The sequence below is a fragment of the Leucopleurus acutus genome, assembly GCF_964270905.1.
Source record: "Leucopleurus acutus genome assembly, chromosome: 14".
Taxonomy (NCBI): Eukaryota; Metazoa; Chordata; class Mammalia; order Artiodactyla; family Delphinidae; genus Leucopleurus; species Leucopleurus acutus.
Window position 1 is genome coordinate 9,856,822 of NC_139156.1, and position 17,922 is coordinate 9,874,743.

Genomic DNA, 17,922 nt, shown 5'->3' on the forward strand with positions numbered 1-17,922 from the left:
GTGTTAAGAATGATATTTATTCTTAGTTAATAAATCCCAGCCTCTGTATGAAATATTTCATTTTTCAATAAACAAAGAGATACAGAAATCCCACTGCATTTGAGATAGCAAATACTTCCCAACAAAATTTGTTCCCAGCAATCTATTTGTTGCTTGGTATATCTCTTGAAAGTTCTGGAGCTGGAGGGCTTTGAGGAGGTAGTAGAGGAGCCTGAGAGCACGAAAGTTGGGGTCAGTGGAGAGTGAGGAGATTGGCACCGCATCTGTTTCCGTGCTCTTGAGAATCTGAATTGCTGAGTTTATAGAAGAGGAAAGGCAGCCAGGAGACTGACATTATGAAGCAAAATTGGGGAGAGTAGGTTACAAGTTGCCAGTTCCATTCCTGATTTTAATGTATTTCAGTGAAGCCTGTTAAATTTTTCCTCCATTTCTTCAGTTTCTTAAGCAATCGTAGAATCAATAAAGAGTTTTTATATTTTAATCTGTAATCAAGATTACAGATTACTAGATTTTTATGTAATCTAGTCTACAGATTTTAAAAATGTTTGAATTGGGGAGCATGAGCATGGAATTTATTTCCTTTCTTTTTTTTTGTTTTTTTAGCAAGATGAATTTTAGAAATGTAATTAATTTGCTTAACAGATGTGTATTTGAGCACAGTCTGTGTGTCCTGGAACTATTTGTAGATGTGCATAAGACAGGGTTTCCAGCCTTGTCAAAGCAGACAGTAAGTTAGAAAACTGACAACACAATTTTAGAGACTCTGTTGTGCTGTGACAAAAATGAAATTATGGTAGTAGGCATGAGGCCCTTTTTATATAGGGTGGTTAGGAAAGACCTCTCTGAAAAGCCAAGAAAGAAGAATAGGAGCCAGCTATGTAAGAATCTGAGGATAGACGTCCAGGTCAAAGGTAGCAAGTCCAAGTGCCCTGAGGTCGTTGGAATGAAGAGAAGGAAGGCCTTATGGGCTAGGAAATGGGGTAGGACCTAGGCAGTGCTGTGCAAGGATGGCAGCAAGGCAGGTGGTGTTGATGAGGGGACAGATGGAGAAGGGCTTATAGGTAATGGTCAGGAGATTGGATTTTATCTAAGTGTGATACCAACCCAGTGTGAGGGTGAAGGGTTTGGAGAGGTTACCTCACCTGATTAGTATCGTAAAAGACTACTTAGACTGCTCTGTGAGGTTATGGAGGGGCCAGAGTGGAAACTGGAAATCTATTTGGGAGGCTGTTAGAGTCGTCTAAGGGAGGCCTAATGGTGGCTTGGACCAAAATGCCTGAGGTGGAGGTGGTGAGAAATGGTCAGATTCACGGTATATTTTGGAGATAGAGCCAACTGGACTTGTTGATGGGTTGGACAGAGGGGTGAGAGGGAGAGAACAATTAAGTATGGATCATAAGCTTGGGGCTTGGAGTGGTGCTGGTGGTGGAGTGGTACTGCAGATAGCTGAGATGAGCAGGGCCGAGTAGGAGGGCCAGTGGGTATTGCCGTCCTCATCAGAGCTGGGTGGTCCTGCATTGCTTGCTGTATCATTGCGTTCTTCCTCAGTTTGAACCTTAAGAGCGGGTTAGTTCTGAGAATAATAGGATCTATTCTGTTTTAGCCTAATAATGTTCAATCTGTTTGGATTTAGAAATACTTTTGTTGTAAAGATGAATTTTTAGGGTAACGACCCTTCAATGCTTTAAATTTGAACTTGCAAAATGCACAGACTGTTCCCTTAAAAAATAAGTCTCTCCTTGGATTTCAAGCATCCATTGCTACTAAAAACAAAGAAAAAGAAAAGGAAATTAAAACCTTCAAGAAACAAACATAAAAACAAAACAATTTTTCTCATACTTTAGAAATGTACCGAAGCTTTGCTTAAGGCTCTCGAACACAAGCGGTCATTCAGTTGGACAAGTAGGATGAAATTCTGTGCCCAGATTTATCCGGATGCAAATTAAAACCACGTCGAGCATAGGCATTGCTGACAGCTGCTTTTTTCGGTTAATCCTTGCCTGTGCCAACAAATAGAGAAAAGGCAGTGAGATAGCATGTTTTTTCCCCCCTCTTTAGTTTCAGAGAAAATAAATATTAAAGTAGCATCTGGACATAGAGAGTAATATGTCATATGTAGTTGAAAGTGTTTGCATGTAAATGGTCATAGTAGTATTCTTCCTGAAATTTGTTGGTTTTTGAGCTTTCTAAAATTTGTTGTCCTGTTTTTAACCTGATAAATCCAGTCTTTGAGAACTCCAGGTGATAATGAATAATAAGGAATTGTATTAAATAGATCTTTGTACTTTTATGCTCTTTGAATTTGAGATACACTGCTATGCCCAGTAAAGAGTAAAACCAGAACTTTGGTGCATTTGCTAAAATAATATACTTTCCTTTGGTGTCTCTTTAGTAAAAGTCATCTGAAAGTGTTTTTAAAATTGTTTTTCTTTCAACACTTGGATTTTTATTTTGATAGCTTTATGTCAGATTTTATCAGATATGTGTTACCAAATTGTACAGTACTTTGAATTTTGGAACTAAATTTAACTGTACCTTGATCTTTATTCTTCTTTTGGCAGAGAAATTGCTTTTACTAGGCAACTTCATGAGAAAACACCTCAACTCAGCTATTACTATATGGGTTTCTACATTCATTCATGCCCCAAGATGAAATATAAGGTAAAGTTGATTTTCACACATGTTTGCTGTAGAGTCAAGTTATGAAAATTAGTGCTTTTGTAGTTTCTAATCACATTAGTTTAACATGCTTGTACGTTTTTATGTAAATCGTGAATTATTTTTAAATGTCTTAAACTTTTCATAGAATCTAGCTTCTTCATTGCCTAAAACAGTGCCTGACAAAATAGGCACTTAATATTTGTTTAATATAGGTTAATCTGTAGGAATTCACTGAATATATCCCAGCTATTCTAGAACTTCAGTAGGGCCCTGCTTACTTGGGATAGTACAGTAGTACCCATTAAGAAATCTACCTTCTTGAGGTGCATCATCACCCTCTCCCCCCTCCATTCCTTCTCCCCCCATTCAGTTGTAGCTTTGTTTCCTTTGGACACAGTCACACTCCAGAAAAACTGGAGCTCGGTGTAAGCAGTAAGATATTTTCCATAGCACAATATTTGCAAATGTTTGTAAGGTTTTCATTATGGGAAAATGAATCTTTAATATGATTTTTGTCTCAGAGCACAGAATTTGGAGTTTTGAAAGGGTTTGAATGGGTTAATTAAGGAAATCTGTTTGCTGCCGCAGAAATGAAGCTTTCTGTAATGAGAACTACAGTCTCCACTATTCTTACTTTGTAATTCATTGTATTATTTTCAGATTTAAGTATATTTCAGAATTTCCCTTTTAACAAAAGGTCTTACCATTTATGACTCTCTTTATTTTTATTTTATTGTATTTTTTATTATTGAAGTATAATTGACCTGCAACACTGTGTTGGTCTTGGGTGTACAATATGGTGATTTGACACTTCTGTACATTACAAAATGATCACAGCAAGAAGTCTAGTAATTATGTGTCACCATATAAAGCTATTACAATATTATTATTATTTTAATTTCCAGGCCTAACTTTATTATATTTTTTAAAAATTTAATTTATTATTTATTTATTTATTTTTCTTTTGCACTACGCGGGCCTCTCACTGTTGTGGCCTCTCCCGTTGCGGAGCACAGGCTCCGGACGCGCAGGCTCAGCAGCCATGGCTCACGGGCCCAGCCGCTCCGCGGCATGTGGGATCTTCCCAGACCAGGGCATGAACCCGTGTCCCCTGCATCGGCAGGCGGACTCTCAACCACTGCGCCACCAGGGAAGCCCTAATTCTTTTTTATGGCTGAGTAATATTCCAGTGTGTGTGTGTGTGTGTGTGTGTGTGTGTGTGTACACACACATACATACACACCTGTCTTCTTTATCCATTCATCTATTGATGGGCACTTAGGTTGCTTTCATATCTTGGCTATTGTACATAATGCTGCAGTGAACATAGCAGGTGTGTGTCTCTTTTTGAATTGATGTTTTTCTTTGGAAAAATACTTAGAAGTGGAATTGCTAGATTGTATGGTGGTTCTATTTTCAATTTTTTGAGGAACCTCCATAGTGTTTTCCATAGTGGCTATACCAATTTACATTTCCTCCAGTAGTGCATGAGGGTTCCCTTTTCTCTACATCCTCGTCAGCACTTGTTATTTGTTGTCTTTTTGATAATAGCCATTCTGACAGGTGTGAGGTGATATCTCCTTGTAATTTTGATTTACATTTCCCCGATGATTAGTGATGTTGAGCATCTTTTCATATGCCTGTTAACCATCTGTATGTCTTCTTTGGAAAAATGTCTGTTCAGGTCCTCTGCCCATTTTTTAATTGGGTTGTTTGGTTTTTTTTGATGTTAAATTTTATGACTCTCTTTAATGAAACTCTTTGATGTTTTCCAAATAGTAGTAGCCCACTGTAAAAGCTCTGGAAAGTATAGAGCAGTATAAAGGGACAGACTGCATACATGCTGCCTACCGTAATAACAGTCACCAAATAACCTCTGGTCTACTCAGAGCACTGCTTTAAGCTCTGAAGATGTGAAAAGATTTAAACGTGAACCTTCTTCTTAAAACTTGTAACATAGGTGAAGATTGGGGGTGTTTTACGTAAAATCAGGTCAATACAGTGGTCTGGTAAGTGGCCTAGGAGGCAGTGGGGTTGCTGAATAGGGTATGGAAGAGGAAAGGGTTTAATTAAAAGGGAAGAGAGGCCTCAAAAAAGAGTAGGTATGACGGGGAAGCACATTTCATGGAGAAGGAGCATTTAAATAAGAATGAATAGGTGACAGTGCCATGCATATTCATATAAAAAAGGAGGAGGAGGGCAGTCACCTTTCAGTTAGTCGGTCTTCTTTGTAGCTGTAGCCGTGTTATGTGTTTTGTGGCCCTATCTGCTGTTTACAAGGTACATAACAATGTAAATATAATAAATATTATTCACTTTATATATAAAGTATATTAATGGTGTTTCAAGGGATAACTTAGAAGCAAAATAAGATCATAAACTGGTAATCTTAATTTGTAGTTCTTTGTAGTGCTGTTAGCATGGTAAGAGACCCAAATGTTAGGTTATTAGAAATAGTACCTAGTAATGTTTGCTGGCAGTTTCCAGTGTTTTAATATTCTTTGTAGGCTAAAGTTTTTCGTAAATACAGGCACACCTCAGAGATATTGCGGGTTTAGTTCCAGACCACCACAATAAAGCGAATATTGCAATAAAGCAAGTCACATGAATTTTTTGATTTCCCAGTACACATAAAAGTTATATTTACACTGTACTGTAGTCTGTTAAGCATGCAATAGCATTATGTCTAAAAATACAGTGTACATACCTTAATTAAAAAATATTTTATTGCTAAAAAATTCTAACCATCATCTGAGCCTTCATCAAGTTGTAATCTTTTCACTGGTGGAAATAGCAAAATGTGACACAGACACAAAGAGAGCAAATGCTATTGGAAAAACAGTGCTGATGGACTTGCTTTTGACTCGGGGTTGCCACAAACATTCGATTATAAAAAATGCAATATCTGCAAAAAGCAGTAAAGCAAAGTACAATAAAACGGGATATGCCTGTATTACTTGAAATGATATTTCTTATTAAACAATTTTTAATTACTCATACTAATGAGTAAAGAATATGAAGAATATTGGAAGTATTTTAGGAATAACTTATGTTTTCAGGAATCCCACGTTCTCCTTTCCAAATCCCCAAAATTTAATATCTGTTGGGAATTTGGAAACACTGTTAAAACCTGTAAAACTAGGTTGCAGCCCAGAGTGGAAAAGGTAGGTGGAGGGGAATACTCACTAACCATTTAAACAAAATTTTAAAAATTTCCCAATATGTTATATCATATTCACATTATATCTTCTTGGGAAAGACAGTTCTGAAAATCTGTACTATATTTCGTGACTTTGTAAATATTCGTGAGATAAGAATGATAAAATATTTGAATATTAAGTTAATTTTGTAAAGCCAGCATTTTCCTGGCATGGTGGTTTGAATACTTTTGGATCTTCAAGAACATGTTGTTCTTAATTTTTGTATTGTTAGTTTAAGAAAATTGTTTTCATTGCATCATGATTGAAGATACGTCATTTTAGGTCACTGAAGAGTAAAGATATTCTCATTTCATTTAAGGATATTTTATTGTGAGCAAATGAGAACGCTCAGTTTTGGGGGAATAAAACAACTGCTTTTAAACATGGGAATTTTCAGCTGGAAAATATGCCGTTTGAAATTATAAGATGGATATTGGTCCAAGTGTGAATGTTTCTCATTTCAAGTTGAAGGGCTAGAGCTAGAGACCAATAAAAGATAGCTCACAGAAAGTGAATTGTACACTATTAAAATTTTTCTCATTTTCAAGATTGAATGGGTAAATTTAGCATATAAGTACAATAATAGCTAAAATTATATCTTCTTTCTTAGTGCATAACTGCTTCAAGCGTTAGTAATGATATATTTTTGCCATATTGTAAAATATACAATGGAAAAATCTACAAAGTATATTTTTATCTGATATTAAAGAAAGAAGGAATATATTTTGAAATAGGAATATTTTTTATAACTAAGAAAGAACAGTCTCTTGGGTACCTGGTATGCACTAGACACTGGGAATACAGTTGTAAGCAGTATAGATATGGGCTCTGCCCTAATGGAGGTTACATCTGAGGGGGTACATAATTGTAATCCAGTGCATAACGTGGCACCAAGTGACTGTACCTGTAACTATGACAATGTTTCATTTGGATTTTCTGGTGTAGATTTAGACATATTAAGTTACAGTCTTCACCATATTGTAAAGCTTTTTTAACATCTTTATTGGAGTATAATTGGTTTATAATGATGTGTTAGTTTCTGCTGTGTAACAGAGTGAATCAGCTATACATATACATATATCCCCATATCTCCTCCCTCTTGCGTCTCTCTCCCACCCTCCCTATCCCACCCCTCTAGGTGGTCACAAAGCACCAAGCTGATCTCACTGTGCTATGCGGCTGCTTCCCACTAGCTATCTAGTTTACATTTGGTAGTGTATATATGTCCATGCCACTCTCTCACTTGTCCCAGATTACCCTTCCCCCTCCCCGTGTCCTCAAGTCCATTCTCTAGTAGGTCTGTGTCTTTATTCCCATCTTTCCCGTAGCTTCTTCATGACCTTTTTTTTTTTTTTAGATTCCATATATATGTGTTAGCATACGGTATTTGTTTTTCTCTTTCTGACTTACTTCACTCTGTATGACAGACTCTAGGTCCATCCACCTCACTACAAATACCTCAATTTCATTTCTTTTTATGACTAATACTCCATTGTATATATGTGCCACATCTTCTTTCCATTCATCTGTCCATGGACACTTAGGTTGCTTCCGCGTCCTGGCTATTGTAAATAGAGCTGCAGTGAACATTGTGGTACGTGACTCTTCATAATGATCAAAGGATCAATCCAAGAAGAAGATAGCAATTGTGAATATTTATGCACCCAACATAGGAGCACCTCAATACATAAGGCAAATTTTAACAGCCGTAAAAGGGGAAATCGACAGTAACACAATCATAGTAGGGGACTTTAACACCCCACTTTCACCAATGGACAGATCATCCAAAATGAAAATAAATAAGGAAACACAGCTTCAAATGATACATTAAACAAGATGGACTTAATTGATGTTTATAGGACATTCCATCCAAAAACAACAGAACACACTTTCTTCTCAAGTGCTCAAGGAACATTCTCCAGGATAGATCATATCCTGGGTCACAAATCAAGCCTTGGTAAATTTAAGAAAATTGAAATCGTATCAAGTATCTTTTCCAACCATAATGCTATGAGACTAGATATCAATTACAGGAAAAAAACTGTAAAAAATACAAACAATACACTACTAAATAACCAAGAGATCACTGAAGAAAGCAAAGAGGAAATCAAAAAATACCTGGAAACAAATAACAATGAAAACATGATGACCCAAAACCTATGGGATGCAGCAAAAGCAGTTCTGAGAGGGAAGTTTATAGCAATACAATCCTACCTCAAGAAACAAGAAATATCTCAAATAAACAACCTAACCTTACACCTAAAGCAATTAGAGAAAGAAGAACCAATAAACCCCAAAGTTAGCAGAAGAAATCATAAACACCATATAATACATTTATAATGTAGAGCAAATTAAAGTAATTAACAGGTTTGAAATATACAAACTCTTTTATTGAGTAGTGAACTGTCATGAAGACATGTTGAAATGAAGAGTCTATCTTTATGTGTAGGAAGGACCATCATTTGATAGATGATTCCCAGAGCTTTCCATCATCAATTCCTCTTACCCTGTACCCTGTTTGTGTGTGCTGCTCTGTCCATCAGAGGTACATTCTGTTTCCCTCAACACGGATTGGACTGGCCTTGTGACTTGTGCTGACTAATAGGCTACTGTAAAAGTATGTCTGAGACTTCAGACAGGCCCAGGCCTTAAGAGGGCAGACAGCTTTTGCTTCCTTTTGTCTTTGAAGCCAGTCATCATGTAAAAGGTTGACTACCCTGCTGGCATGAGAGGCCACGTGGGAGGCCTCAGGCCATCTTGGATGTTTCAGCCGCAGCCAAGCAGCAAGCTGAATGCAGCTGTATGATTGAGCCTAGGAGAGATGGGCAGAAGAACCACCTAGCTGAGCTGTAGCCAGCCCACAGAATCATGAGGAATAATTAATTGTTGTTTTAAGCCTCTAAGTTTTTGAGTGGTTTGTTAACTCAGCAACAGATGACTGAAACACATGCTGTAGGATGGAAATCACTAGATACAGTTGTAGATTTCCACGTAGATGGAAATCATTCTGTGTTGAGCTGTGCAGACTCATTTCCTGAATTGAGCGGAACTGATCTGTGAAGTTGTTGACAGCTCAGTGTGAGAGAGTTTCGGCCAAGTTACCTAATTTGCCTGTGTGGTCATACCTAAAAATGTGCCCACTTGGCTTACGAGAATTCATCTTTATACAGCATTTTATTTAATACCCAGACTTGGGCCTCCGGGGCATTTGTTAACATAATGACACATTTTGATTTTGCTTGTCTTGCTAATGTTGAGCACTGCAAAATGAAAATCACCATGTGGTCATTTTCATAGTTTCTTTGATCACGTGTTGCCGTAGAGCCTCCTAGCGGTTTGCTGGGTGACAGCAGTTATATTCCTGTGCATAATATTCCCTAAAATTCATTTTTACCGCATTGTTTTGGTTTTGCTGTTCTTTGTGTGTGTGTTTTAAATAAAGGCTGATCTGTATAAACAGTACAGTCAGCTGGGTTTTCTCTGTGGCCATAGTCTTAGATTAAAGCAGAGGGTGGCCACAGAGGAGTTTAATGAGAGCTGGGAGACAGGGTCATTATGAAGAGAAGTCATCTTGATTTGTTGGTCGTCCTTGCTCACTTTAGCTGTTAACCGTAATTGTGACCATTTTAATGGGACTTGGTACTGTTCGGCCTAATCAGTACTGATTTGTGGACTCAGGACCTGGCTGAAATGAATGGAAATTATATATTCAGCCTGGGAGCGTTTCTCTTTGGAGACGCTCTCCTGCCGAAGCGGGAGCAGATAGTATGGCTTTCTGGCTGACGTCCTCAGTGGGTGCTTGTCCTCTTGGTCTGCTCCTCTCACAGTTCCAAGGTGGTTGCTGGCCTTCAGGCGTCACAAGCCATCAGCAGTAGCTAGAATCAGAAAAGTATAAGATTGTCTCCTGTGTCTCTTTTTTAAAAAAATATTACTTTTAATTGTGATAAAATGTACAAGACAAAATTTATCTTAACCATTTTTAAGTGCGCAGTTCAGAAGTGTTAATTAAGTACATTCACGTTGCTGTGCGACCATCACCACCGTCCATCTCCAGAACTCCTTTCATCTTGCAAAACTGAAGCTCTGATCCCATTAAGCAATAGTTCCCCATTCCCCTCTGCCCCCAGCCCCTGGCAACCACCATTGTACTTTCTGTCTCTCTGAATTTGACTGCTCCAGGGACCTCATATAAGTGGAATGGTACAGTGTCTTTCTTTTTGTGACTGACTTATTTCACTTAGCAGAAGGTCCTCAAGGTTCATCAGTGTAGTAGCAGGTGTCAGAATTTCATTCCTTTTTAAGGCTGAATAATACTTGGTTGTGTGTATATGCCACGTTTTGTTTATGCATTCATCCATTGATGGACACTTGAGTTGCTTCCATCTTTTGGCTGTTGTGACTAATGCTTCTGTGAATATGGCTGTACAAATATCTGCTCAAGGCTCTGCTTTCAGTTCTTTTGTGTATATACCCAGAAGTAGAATTGCTGGATCATACGGTAATATTTGTGTAATTTTTTGAGGAACCACCATACTGTTTTTCATAACAGCTGTACCATTACATTTGCCAAATCTTGTTATTTTCTGTTTTTTTGTTCATTTGTTTTGACAGTAGCTATCCTAATGTGTGTGAGGTGATTGCTGTCTTTTTTTTGAGATCAAGAAAAACCTTACCAGGAAGCCTCCTAGCCTACTTCACTCATTTCATTGTCAGAGTTGTGCCTCTTCTCCGTGCCTGAGTCAGTGACTGGCAAGGGGAATGGAGCTGGGGCGGCTGTGACTGGGGATGGGGTGGAGGTACTTCCGGAGCACATGCCACTGCAGAGGGCGAACACCTGGACAGGTCTGTTTTTTAAAATTCTGCTTAAAACCCAGTATTTTTAAAAACCGAGCTGTTGGTTTATATTTATTTATTTTATATATAGTTTATATACATGTTATGTATCAATAGTTTGTATATATATGTATCATTATTATATATACATAAAAAATTCATCTATAGCTTTAAGTATATTTAGTTTTCTAAAGCTTTTTTAAAAATGAATTTTCCTGTGCTTTCAAAATGTTTTAACATTCGCATGTAAAGCTTAGTTTATATCTGTATTTTGACACCTTCTCATACGTTTCAAAACTGTTCAGTTTCCTTTCAAAGTGAAAATTGGAGTATATAGAAATGGGGTTAGGAATAATTTTAAAAATTTCTTCTTCGTGTTGTCTCTCAGACTGCTGCTGTAAGGCCATTCTGTGATCTGAAGGAGGTGTTTTGACTGAGCTCTTTATCCAGACTTGTATGCAGGCCAAAGTAAACAGTGATCCGGGCAGTCTGCTTTGGTATCATGACATGGCCAGACATCAGATAGCTGAACCATCAGAAAGGGTTTAGAAATGTCAGAAAAGGAACAAAAGGCTAATTCATCTGTGATTAATCATTCTTAAACTCAATGCCTCAGCTTGATTGTGGTCAAACCGCCCCTCTGGAATTCTGCAGGAGTTTCCCTAAAAGAAGGTAGTTGGCATTACTGTTACAAAAGCACCTCCCCCCCAAAAAAAATTGGGGTTTACAGAGCTGCATCTGCAAAATCCTGTGCTACTGAAATCCCCGGGCTCCCAAGCTTTTCAAAGTTTCCTGACGAGACAAATTAGCCAATGTTGTTTTACTACAGTCTTGCAACCCAGGGTGATGCTTTTGGGTACATGTGGTAGTGACTTTGCTACTGCTGGTTTGAAAGAGATACAGATAATCTCATCAGTTACCCACAGTACAGAACAAAACACTCGAGTTTTTAATTCAGCATCTATTTTTCTTGATGTTAAAATAAGTGACCAGTGAATTAGACATGGTCAGTAGAAAAAATTACCACAGAATAATTGTAGTAAGGGATTTTTGATGCCTCCTACAGGCAGTGGGAGGTACAGGAATAACATGCTCATCACATATTCTTGTTCTTAAAGTTGTCACATGTGGAATTTTGTCACATCAGAGTCAAAAGTGGGTCATGTGTTCTAAGCTTCTCATTACAGATGAGAAAATTAAAGCTCAATAGGTTCTTGCCCAGAGTTTGCATTAACTCACATTTCAATTTTAGCAACATGAAGGAGAGTCTGGAAAATTGAAATTCATATAAATGGCATTGTTTATCAGATTTATGATGAGGTATACATAACTTTTTATTTTGGAGAAACCTAAAATACTTGCACATTAAGTAAAAGTAAGTGTTTACTGGGGTATCAGAGCATATTTAATCAATCCCTTATTTTTCCCATCCTTCTCCTCATGTATGTTTCCACAGTGAAATGGAAGGCTTGGTATAGAACGTGATTCCTAACCTTTGAAAAACCTCGATCATCTTTGGAGCTTTTGAAAAATACTCAGATCCAAGCTCTGCCCTGACCTACTGAAGATGAAAGTTTGCTGTCCTCCTTTACACAGCCCCGTTCGCTGACTGCCAGACATTGTTTTATGTACCTTTGAACTGCCCTTCCTCCCCGCCTGAGCCTGAGTCCCTCCCACCTGAAAGGGATCTCGCTCATCCCTGCGTGTACATGTCCAGACCCAGCGTGTGCACCGCTCTTCAGTGCACCGTTCTCGGTGTCTCCCACTTCGGCCCCCGCCCATTGCACTCCCCCTGTACGGAAGCTGGAGCTGGCCTCTCCAGTTCTGTGAACGCTGGTCCTTTCTAAGTGCTTCATCTGTAGCTCCCCTTGCTCTCTGCTGTTGTAGCTGTGCTGATCAGTCAGCGCTGATGGAAGGCCCACTCTGTACAAAACATCACGCTAGGTGCCGGGGCAGGAGGAAGATGATCACACGTGGTCCCTGCTTGTCAGTTCCTTGAGCAACCGGCTCTCACCTGTCACTGTCTCCGGGGCCCGGCAAATTCATTGGCAAATAGAAGGTGCTCAGTGAGTTTATTGATGCGCATGACATGTGGAAGGCAGGCATCCATCTTCGTGGTTAGAGCCGGGAAGTGGAGGAGACTAAGTGAAAACTGCAGGAAGCTGGCCTTCTGTGCAGGCCGCTCTCATTGAGACACTGGGCTTAGGGAAGAGTTAAGAGTCCCATTTCAGTAGTACAGTTTATATTTTCCGTGAATTTCCTCTCTGTAGTTGTTTCTTTTTTTAAGTAAACTTCTTATCAACGTGTGCTCTATATACAGAAAAATGTACCGTTCGTAAGCGTAAAGCTTGACAGATGGTCACAAGGTGGCTACACCTGTGCAGCCAGCACCAAGATCGAGCGCAGAACACTGCAGCCCTCACAGCCCTCTTTCATGCCGCCGCAGATATCCATGAACGACTAATCATGCCTGTTTCAACCCTTCATAAAATGGAATCACTTAGTGTATTTTATCTTGTGACTGACTGGTTTCACTCAGCAGTACATTTATAAGATTTACCCACATGCGTCTGTGCACATGGATGGTTCATTCTCATTGCCTGTCTGCCCATTCTACTGTGGATGGACTGTTTCTAGGTTTTGGCTAGTATAAGTACAACTGTGAGCATTTCGTGCGTGTATTTTGGTGAACATTTGTGTGCATTTCTGAGTCATATAGACCTAGGTGTGGAATTACCAGATTATATGTTGTGGGAATATTCAGGTTTACTTCATACTGCCCCACATTTTTTTAAGTGATTATACTAATTTACACTGCCACTAGCAGCAGACCTCCTGATAGGTGTCTAGCAAGGATGGTGCATTGTGGGTTTAATTTGCATTTTGCTGTTGACTGATGACGTTGAGCAACCTTGTCATTTGTCTGTTGGCCAAGTGTAAAGTGTCTGTTCCGGTCTTTTGCCCATTTATCTCCTGGGCTGTCTGTGTCTGTTATTTGTAGAAGTTCTTTATATATTCTGGCTAAAATTCTGTGTTGTATAAATATTTTATAAATATCTTCTTCCACTCACTGCTTACCTTTTCTTTCTCTTAACGATATCCTTTGATGAGCAGAAGTTTCTAATTTTCATGAAGTCCAGTTTATCTTTATTGCTTTTGTGTCTTGTTCAAGGAAAATCTGCCTACCCTATGGCCATGGAAATGTTTTCTTATATTTTCTTCTGAGAATTTTATACTTTTACCTTTCACAATTCAGTAATCTATCTGAAATTGATTTTCGGGTATTGGTTGAGTTAGAGGTTAAGACTGAATTTTTTTTTCCCAGCTGTATAATTACTTTCAGTTTCTTAAGGGTACTTCCCTGCATATACTAGTTTAATAAATATGTCAACTAAATTATTTCCGTGTCATTATATTTGTGTTATGGCAAAATGTCCCAGCTTCCCCTTTTTCAGACTTAGCATTGATCCCATTAAATGAACAAATTCCTCACTTAACTTGAGAATTACCTTGGTCAGTCTGTTCTACTGGGAATGCTTGATTTAAGTACTGAATGATGTGCAGATAAATCACTTGCTCTTGTACGTTTCTTCCAAATAACTTCAAAAAATAAAAGCTGTGGAGAACCTCTTTAATTTAAACAGGATGATATGTTTTGTGGAAATTCAGTTAAGAGAATGATTAAAACATAATGAAGAGCTCTTTATTAACAGTTGTAATATCAAACATTTAGCATTTGCTGATCACATCCCATTTTGTCGTATTTATGTAATCATACAGAGGTTTTAATTTTTATGTAGCCCAAATTATTAATCCTTTTCCGCTATGGCTCCTGGCTTCTGTATCATGCTCTAAAAATTATATCTTCCCTTTATTCCTTTTCATCATCTCAGGTTTGCTTCCACTCTGAAATCCTCCCTGACTCTCCTACGTATATGTTTCCATTGCAGCTTACACGTTGATATCTGACATTTCTGCACTGTTTTCCTGTCTATCTCTTTAGAATCTAAGCTTCTTGAAAGGTGGAGTTTGAGCTCATTTATTACTTACTGTAGCAGCAATCCCTGATTTATAGTAAATGTTCAATAAATCTTTGAATGGCTGGATGGAGATATAAGAATAATGAATAATTTGATTATTGGTTAGAGGGAAAGCGCATATCTATGCCAAATAAAGTGGCATCATTTGACATTTCTACAGGATAGATCTTTTTATATTTTTGGCAATATTAATCAAATATAAGTTATTAAAATGTTTACTTTTAGAGTAATGAGAAAGTTGTTATATTTGAATTGTCAGATGAACAGTGAAGATACTCTTGCATTTGCTTTTTTCTTCAAATTGAAAAAGCATTGCAAATAATTTAGAACATTTGTAATTCTGAAATGATAGTGCTATATAATATGTGGTTTATATTTGAATTAAAGGTTTATTTTTAAATAGGTTGATTTAGAAATGCATCTAGTTGAATAAAGTTAATTATCTGTAAAATCCTTGAAATAGCAGAATACAGTATAAATAATATTTTTCTAGGGAGTATAATTATAAATTTTGATAATTGCATAATGTAAATGTATAACCTAAATACTATTTTAATTAACATTAATTTGTTTCATGACCTAACATTGCCTGTGGCGGGGCAATGAAGGGGCTTCTCACGCTGAGTTCCTGTTCCCACTTATCCTAAAATAGTGGTTCTCTATCAGGGGTAATTTTGCCCCTAGCACCACCCCATCCCATTTCTGGAGTCCCTTTTGATCATCACAACTGGGGCAGTGGGGGAGGGGTTTGTATGTTACTGGCGTCTAGTCCATAGAGGCCAGGGATGCTGCTAAACATTCTGCAATACACAGTCCCCAGCAGCAAAGCATTCTCTGGCTCAAAATGTCAGTAGTGCTAATGCTTGAGAAACCTTGTTTGAAAGGGTTACCTACTTGCCATTGACATCTGTAGGGCTTTACAGTTGCTGAGTTACCGCAGGTAATTTGACGACTGTTGTCAGAAAGGAACTGCCATGAAAGATTAATTTGGGGCTCACCATAACAATTTTGAAATAAACTGTCCGGTATGACACACCAGAGAGAAGTTTCTCATGTCTAATTCATGACCCTGTGCAGCCATAAACTTATTGATGACCCCAGGACTGTCTTAAATTTTCTTTGGGGGCTTATGTGTGGCCTTCATGTCAGCTTAAAGGTAATTTAATGTTTTTGTACAATGAGATATATCCAGCAAATCTGAGGTCTCTTAGAAGGAGCAGCAGAAACAACAAATAAGGTTAAAATTTCCAAACTGTGAAGCTTTGTTTTTTTAGTTCTGATGTGCATGATAGGGTCTGTCTGTAGTATCATAAAGGATTCTGTTTTCCTTGCTTTGTAGAGATAGAAACTTGGCAGCTTATAATAACCAAGTGAATTGAATTACTCTTTCCTTAGCAGCTAAATTGGGTTCATCTTTTTTAGTACAAAGAGCACAGTGTTGGCGCATTCATTTTAGGATGGGCAGTCATATAGTCCTTTCCGCTTTGCTGGCACAGGGATGTTCGGCACATCCCTTGCTCATGTGCTGCAGCTGAGCATGGTTGGAACTAAGCTGTTTTAGAGAAGCGCAGGCACGTGTGTTTATTGTTTTTCTTGCCTAGTATTCTGCCTTGATGTTGTTATGAGAATGAAACCAGTTCTCACCCTTCCCCCACGCTAGGACTCCCCATCACAGCTCAGGTCTTCTTTCCTTCTTAAATTTATACATGTTCTTTGGTTCTTATATCTTCATTCTGTAGAAACAGGCAACCGTAAGATTTTTATGTTTGACACTTCCTTTCAGAAGCCTTATTGTCTAAGTTTGTGGCGTTAGCTAAAGGAAAGCAACCTTGAGGAGCATGATTATCTTGGGTATACAGCAGAAAGGTGACAGTGACAACACCGAGAAGCAGAGGGAGCCCAGTGTCCACTGCTAGAGGACCTTCCCCGTCATCACCTCACTCTCTTCCATCCTGTGTTCAGCCTCAACCAATGGAATTGTTCAAGGATGGTTTACATTGTGTGAGAATTGTTTTGCTAGGAAATCTGTAGCTTCTCACATGGTTCTCTTAGATCCACATTTCTTTGCTTGGTCTTCAGGGGTTCCCTTTCCTTCCTGATTCCTCCCAGTCTGCCTTTAGACATACCTTTGCCGCCCATTTTTTCTGTTATGTTTGTCCTATACAGAGAAGTTCATTGCAATCAAATGTCTGCCATGCCCATACTTTCCTGTAGTCTCTGCTAAAGGAAATGCAGCCTTCGAGTTTAGGTCACCATGCTCAGTTCCATGTGACCCCCCCCCATCTTAATTGCCATGAATTGAACTAGGCATGGGTGCCTGACCCAGGTGCTCAATCTAGGGTAGATTAGTATTAAGGCTTGACATAAAAGCTTTGCCCACTGAATGGTGGATGACCAGACCGCTCAGATCCTGTCTTTTAAGGAAGTTTGGACTAACAGCAGGGACGATCAGCAGTTAGTGGGGGCGGTCACACAGAACCACCGACGACAGTAACACCAGCTCAGAGTTGGCTCAGGGCTTCATAAACACAGGCCCATGAAGTTTGAATTGTAGGCAAACTTCTGCACACAGGGACATTTATCTTGAGAGTAGAGTTCATGGATTTCTTTCATCTGGTTTTCAAAGCGGTCTGAGAATCAAAAGATAGCAAGGTGAGAGAGCGGTGAGATGGTAGGGGGAGCAGAAGCGGAGACAGCGAATAGCAGATGAAAATACAGATTGGGGTCTCCTGCTGCTGAGGGCGCAGAGATAACCTCTTGTTAGACCTACTTGCCAGCTCTTAAGTTATAATCTGTTATCCACGAGGCCTTCCTCTAGCCTGGCTTTCCTCCTTTCCTTGGATAGCCTGGAATTCTCTGGAGCCTGACCCTATGTGGGTAATATTTCTGCCCTCATTTTCTTTCTTTCTTTCTTTTTAATTAATTCATTTATTTTTGGCTGCGTTGGGTCTTCGTTGCTGCACGTGGGCTTTTCTCTAGTTGCGGCGAGCGGGGGCTACTCTTCGTTGCGGTCTGTGGGCTTCTCACTGCGGTGGCTTCTCTTGTTGTGGAGCATGGGCTCTAGGCCTGTGGGCCTCAGTAGTTGTGGCTTGTGGACTGTAGAGTGCAGGCTCAGTATTTGTGGTGCACGGGCTTAGTTGCTCCGCGGCATGTGGGATCTTCCCGGACCAGGGCTTGAACCCATGTCC

The 17,922-nt window shown here is 38.9% G+C and overlaps 1 protein-coding gene across 8 annotated transcripts in view; it reads left to right on the top strand.

Annotated features, from left to right (window-relative positions):
• Positions 1-17,922, top strand: part of ATE1 (arginyltransferase 1) — a gene marked incomplete at its 5' end in the record, with an annotated part of 157,354 nt that overhangs the window by 71,174 nt on the left and 68,258 nt on the right. For all 8 annotated transcript variants that reach the window (XM_082854734.1, XM_082854738.1, XM_082854739.1 and 5 more), the window contains one exon: positions 2,562-2,661. In XM_082854734.1, coding sequence (XP_082710860.1) covers positions 2,562-2,661 — 100 coding nt within the window. The remainder of the gene's footprint in view (positions 1-2,561; positions 2,662-17,922) is intronic.